The sequence below is a fragment of the Papilio xuthus genome, unplaced genomic scaffold (assembly GCF_000836235.2).
Source record: "Papilio xuthus unplaced genomic scaffold, Pxut_1.1 DF824655.1, whole genome shotgun sequence".
Taxonomy (NCBI): domain Eukaryota; kingdom Metazoa; phylum Arthropoda; class Insecta; order Lepidoptera; family Papilionidae; genus Papilio; species Papilio xuthus.
Window position 1 is genome coordinate 2,365,866 of NW_013533994.1, and position 6,904 is coordinate 2,372,769.

The 6,904-nt window shown below is 32.3% G+C and overlaps 1 protein-coding gene across 1 annotated transcript; it reads right to left on the reverse strand.

Annotated features, from left to right (window-relative positions):
- Nucleotides 1–27: 27 nt before the first annotated feature.
- Nucleotides 28–2,322, reverse strand: LOC106127707 (uncharacterized). The gene is made up of 5 exons (XM_013325912.1): nt 2,056–2,322; nt 1,786–1,986; nt 1,334–1,480; nt 789–900; nt 28–675 (listed from the first exon to the last, which is right to left on the reverse strand). Exons 1-5 carry the CDS (start codon nt 2,197–2,199, stop codon nt 266–268), a joined length of 1,014 nt encoding a protein of 337 aa, XP_013181366.1. The 5' UTR covers nt 2,200–2,322; the 3' UTR covers nt 28–265.
- Nucleotides 2,323–6,904: the final 4,582 nt, after the last annotated feature.

The following is a 6,904-nucleotide window of genomic DNA, read 5'->3' on the forward strand; positions in this document are numbered from 1 at the left end:
CAAAAGAAAACATATCGTTTGTTATACTCTGTTATGAATTTTGACGAATATTTGCTTGGAAGCAAAATTAACGAATAAAGTTGAAACCAAACAAAATTGTATAAGAAAGGTAAATTCAATATAAAATCAACCATCACCTGCCATTCCAGATGACAGACATTTTTAATCTTTTTACCATTAATTTTAAGAAACTTAAACATGGCAATTTAAGTATTGCGACCATTATAAAGATGATCTACAATTTCCTATTCGTAAATTTGAAATACTAATGCAAACATCTCCGTGATATTATTCCACATCCAACTGTTTTTAAATCGTGGTCTTTGTAACGTTCGCAAATATTCAAATCTCGAATTTTGTTTAGCAAGATGTTCAAAGCATTATATTCTCGACCGTTTAGTGTTATATTCATATCGGCATATTTTTCAATTTCATCATGCGTTAGTTTGTAAATATTTTTCTCCTCTTTTTGATCAATATCAAGGACAGTGCTGCCATCTATTGAACTCCCTTCGGAATTTTGTGTCAAAGAGAATTCTGGTTTTTCAACACAGATGGCGCTGTACTGAAGTAAGTTTGTTTCTAAAGTCATAACAGATAAATTTGAATCTATCATGTTTGGTTTCATGAAACAAGAACGGTGTTTACGTCGACTTGTATAAAAGTTTCGTAGATCTGTAAAAAAACATGAATAAAATAATTTCATCTTTTTTAACGTAATTAACATTTCAACTTTATAAACTATTCCACTGTAAATAAAAATTTAACATTTAAAATAAGTTACTTACTTTTTATGTATGCACTTTTATTGCATTCTAAAAACACAGGCCATAATTCTAATTCCTGTATGAAATTTATCAGGCGATTGCCGGGCATTTCTAGATATAAATCTCCAAGTACCTGCAAAAAATATGTATTCAAAACATTCTGAAGGTGTAATTTCTATAAAAAATAAGTAAGCATTTTGAACTGAATAAATATGTTGTTTTATTAAGATAATCATGAAAGGAAGCATTTAAGAAAGGACATATCAACCGGAGTAAACAATCCTCTCCTTTTTCAAACAAGAAAACCTTTAATATACACCATGAAACATACGCAACCACTAAATACCTTTGTCAAAAAGCTTATGAAAAAAAACAAAAACATTGAATTTTTTTTGAAAAAAATGTTGAATCAAAGAACATGTTTTAGATTTGTCTTAATCAATATAAATTTACTAGTTTTAAGGATCACATTATAAAGTTAATAACAGATAAAATGAAAACTTTTTCTTATAAATATTTTTTTAGTCATTATTTTTTTTTAATTAATCTAAATCAAATGTACAAACCACATCATTGTATTTTGTTGTCATCAAAGCAAGAGGTACAAAATAAGTATTCCTAGCATTTTTTATCAATTCTTGAGCTTTTTCAATGGCTCCCTTGTTCCATTCAGTGGTAACACCATTTGTTATCTGACACTCTTGACTGATAACCTGCATACCATACATTTCAATAAGATAAATTGAATTATAACTTTGAATAATTTTAAATGCTACTAGTAAATCTTTTCATAACATTATTCAAATAAAACAAAATAGACTAGTTATATAATAATTGTCCAAACAAATACAGCATTTGTTCTAATTACTATAAGTAAATATTTGTGAAACTCTCAAAATGTTTCTTGTGGTTTATTTATGTCCACCAAAAAGTTTTAGTAAGATAAACTACAGATACTAGTTTTTTTTTTCTGGATAGACTAAATTATCAATACAAATTTTGTTTTTGTTTAACTTACTTTATCAACTGGAATAACACCATGAACACTAGCTTCGAAAACTTTACTTGGGTACGTTTTATAACGCTGAGGTAGGTCTACGTAAATCGTATCCTTGTCAGGTCGCAAAAATCTACCATGATCAATTAACCAAATCAAAAGCTGATTTTCCATGGAAATTATGCCTCGATTCCATTTATTTTTCCACATAACTGTTACATACTGTGAAAGATTATGGTTAAAATGTATAAAAAGGTGTGTTAGCATAGAGAATTAGTTTTTTTTTCTTACCTGTCCGTGATTAACTTTAGAAACATCGTAAGAAAGTTTGTCGTGCGTCGTGAAATCATCGAGATAAACGTTTTCACTAATAGTACCTTTAACATAACAAAAAAATGAAAAAGGATTTGTAAATGTAGTTACAACAATATCCATTGTAGATATTGTCAATCCTTTCACTATTTTTTTTTGTTTATCAATCGTCACAGTAGTTTAAAATTTGTTCTAGGAGGGCGCGGGAGGAAAGAAGACTGGAGTTTGGAATGTGTCAAAGTACGAGTACTTTTTATTTTAAAAATATTTATAAGGATTTTTAATTTAAAACATTAATGTAAACAGCCTATTTTAAAAAATCAGAAAGAATTAAATTTTAATCAGTATTAGAGGTGTTCAAATAATACCAAGACAACAAAACAAGCGTTTAATCACTCACTACCGCATGTCAAATATTAACCGTCGTATTAAGTTTGGAGTTTCGACCATTTCCAAAAAAAATGATTTCATTTATTTAGAAATGTTTTTAATATTAATAAGTACATTACATATTTATGTTCTTTTTTATTAATATTAATGCATTTTTAGTATTTTGGCAAGTTTAATTGTAAATCAAAGGGTAGTTTTAAATTAATAAAGTTATAAAATAGTGTTTTGTAAGCAGGCGTAGACCGCTCTTCGAGGAATTTCTTGAGATAACATCATTGTTGCATGCTGGCTGATGGACATAAAATATACATATCTGAAGCAATGAGAATTGAAATAGTCTATATACCTATTATTTATTGTTATTGTACCATTCTCCAACGCCACGCCATTTAGTTTAAATGTTCATATTAAAATTCGATCGTTCGTTTTAAAAAACGATTTAATAAACTAAATGTGACCTTAAAATGTTGAATTATTTAATTTGTTGTTCCTGCATAAAACTTTTTAAAAACATACTGCGCTGCTAAAACTGCTGCATTTTTTAATTTTGAAAATTGCATCGTGAAAGAGAAGAATTTTTTTTGAAAACTTTAGTTTCACAAATGATTTAAGAGAATATTAGAAAAATAATGTAAAAGTAAATTAGAAAACGTGTAGGTCACGCTCATAAACTTCCAATAGATTCAATGTCTAATTTTTCTTTAAAACGCCTTAAGAAATATCAATAGTAAATATGTATTTAAACTACTTAACCTATTAAAAAATAAGCATTACTCTGTATTGTTCTATATTATTCTTACAACTTTGCATCACTACCCATTATTTCTTTGCTACACCTTGCTTCAACGGGAATTAGACCTGTTTACTGTACGAAAGGCTACGATGGCGGGGCATCGCGTTTTACGGAAGCAATGAACGTGGTTTGGTTACGGATAACTTGACGAGGTGTAGGTGCAGTAGTGAAGTATTAATGCACTTAAAGTTAGTAAATATTGTCAAAAGTATCCATTTAGACACTTTTAACATTTTTTATATTTTTAATAGGAAATAAATTATTATGGATATATTTGATGAGAGGAAGAGTGCCTCTACCTAGCCGACTGCGGACGAACCAACATAATTTCAAATTTGTATAACAAATTGAGATTACATTTTAACGCATCTCCAGAGTTTATTGGTTGATAGTTGAGCTCTAGTACTCCAACTGACAGTACTACAGCTATCCGAGGTCGGAGTTTTCATCCATTTTGTTATATTTACATCTAGTTGTACGTTTTGGACGAAAAGTAGGGCACTGGTGAATGATTTCTAACCGACCCGACCATTGAGCTTTCGTATTTACAAAATTATATTTAACAGTAGCCGTCGCCCGTGACGTTGTCCGCGGAAAAATAAAAAAAAATCTTGTAATAAATACAGTTTATATAACCCGGGGATAGTGTAGCTTCCCTACTAGTAAAAAAAAATTAAATCGGTTTATTTTCGACGGCTATTCAATGCAAACAAACAATCAGATATTTGCTCTTTATAATATTAGTATAGATTAAGTTTTTGGTTCGTAGGAATGGATGCGGTTTTAAATCTGTTTGAAGTTGGTTTAGAAAACATTAATCCAGTGAGTGTCCAAATATAAATATAAAAACTTATTGTTGTCTTTGTTCTTTATAAAGGGATAAAAAGAGAAAGATAATAGATATGATGTACCTGTTATATGTCTTAGAGAAACTTAACATTTTTTATTACTACGACTTACAATTACCATACTTTCCCGTACCGACTATCACATATATTGGTTTCTACCATCCTTTATAACAGAGACGGTTGGATAAAAATCAATACTCGCTGTCTTCAGGCACCGCATCCATCACTCCATCTTATCCCTTGGGCGTAGTAGTAACAAAGTAACTTAAAATAAACACTAGCTATGGAAAATAACAGTGTCACAGCTTCAAGGTAGTGTTTAATTCTCGCTGGCAATTGTTAGAAAACTTGTTCAACTATTTCCTCTATACGTAACTCGTCACGAAGAAGGATAAATGAATTATGATACTTCAATATATTTATACACATTGAACTTGTCGAAGCAAACCTTGAATGTACTGTTCAATTGTTTTTTTTTTAAGTTTGAATAATTAATTTGTATCGTTCATTTATCTTTTCATTTTAGGTGCGTAAGTTCCCAGCTACCGAAGCACTGATTCAAAAATTGCCCTTCTACGCTTCGTGAAAAGGATGTCTTGGGCACGCTCGACTTTGCGGGAGCACTGCAGATATCATCATCATCAGCTCACTAAACGTCCCCACCGAGGGGCTCGGAGCCTACCCTAAGTTAAGGATGATAAGGCCATAGATAACCACACTGGCCAAGTGCGGGTTGGTTGACTTCACACATATCTTTAAATTACTTCTCAGATATGTGCAGGTTGCATCACGATGTTTTCCTTCACCGTAAAAACGTCGGATAAATGTACATATGTAAATCGGAAATCGAAAAACACATTGGTACATGGCGGGATTCAAACCCAGGACCTGCAGATTGCAAGTCAAGTGCTTGACCACTGAGCCACCGATGCTCCAAATTCAGACATAAGTAGTATATATGTACTTATAACCTCTGTTGCTTAATGTAATACGTTCTCTAGTCATAACCGATAGGCCAATAACTATTAGACTTTAAAAGATGTCACCTAAGCTGTTGTATTTTTTTTTCATCTTATTCAGTTTAAAGTATATATTTGATCGAAATTTCTCGGTAGTACGACATTAGTATATGTACTATATCAATTTATTTATAAAGTACTACAATAAATCTACGGTTCTACGTTATATTCGAAAATAGATCAAGTTAGTCCGTCTTCTGTGCCTCCATTTGACCTATTTCATCGACGAGCAGCGGCTATTCATCAGAGTGGTCAGGGTCAGACATACAGATACCGCGGTCGCCACTGTTGAGGTCCGTAAGCCATTTTACATTTTTTATCAAACGACTAGAGGGCTCGCTCACCGGTTTATAAACAAAAATATATACCATCCCGCTACCAATGCATGAGTAGGTTTGGCAGACTTCCAAAATATGACATAAAGACGTTTTAAAATATTACACTTGACATAATTGCAGACAGAGGATTCACTAAAGACTATTTTTTTCATAATCACAATAACTATATAAGTTTAATCACAATAACATTTCAAAATCTAGGCTAAAAACCAATAGTATTTAAAAATAGGGTCGGTACTCGCATCGCTCGCAAGCTAGTAACATGTTAATTCTAAAATCTTAAACTATCTTATTCAGATCAATGTAACGCATTGTAAAAACGTAACGCTTTGAGATAAAGCTTTGGAACAAAGAAACGAATACCACTAAGTTCGTTCAAATAATTTTAAGTTTTAATTTTAAAATCTTAGATGTCTGCACAACTGTAACGTATAGGATATACAGCTTGCGTTCCGAATTCGAATCCCGTGGCCCCTCGTCGACTCTATTACGTTGTTTTAGTCTGTGCACACCAATGTAACTTAACCTTTCCTATTATGTTTGTCACTGAAAATATCATGTAATAATATGTTGTTTAGATATTGGAATAACGCAAGACACAATGATTGTAACTAAGATCTCGAGGAGCTTAAAACTTATACAAACTTCTTGTGGTATTGTCATTTTGTTTAGTTAGCTTAATACTTAGTCAACTTAAAAACTGGAATGCATGTTGAAAATTGACAGTCAAGTTTGGTTAAATAATAGCTTAGCAGCATTTAATAATAGATTAGCAGTTCAGAAATTTTCTAATATTTATATCTTTGTGGTGCTATAATATTTCATTCAATAAGAGTGGTGGTGGAGAGTTCAATATTAAGTATAGTGGAAATGGTTTGATCCAAAATCTTTCCCAAAGCAAAGAGCTGTGCCCATTCCATCGGGAGCATCGAGATATCGATCTTGAAACCGGGACGACCACGCGGACCCGCAGCGTGGCGGCTATCCAACTCTAAAAGCTTTACTGCCTTAAAGGGCTTTAACGTGATTACTCAACAACCAACCGACCTATCGCAACACTTATTGAGAAATCTTAACAGTTACTTGAAGGTTTATTGGTATTATAACAACAACGACGATTTAACGGTAACTTATTAAAATCATACTAACATATCGTATGCAGATTATTAGACTTTGGACAGTTTAATGTCATATCACTGCAATTAGTGACAAGAAACGCCGACATTTGTTGCATCACATTGTTCTACCAAATCTTGCTTTACGTAAACATGGTAGAATCCTGAACATAGGTTTTTTATTTGTTTATCAGAGTCATAGACCAGATAATGTTATGTTCATGAATATTGCAAGCCGAATGCGTGGTCGCCGAAGCTGCGGTCCAGGTCGGCGGGGTCACATAGAGGTGACGGTGAGTGAGTGCGTGACGCGGGCGGGCAGCGG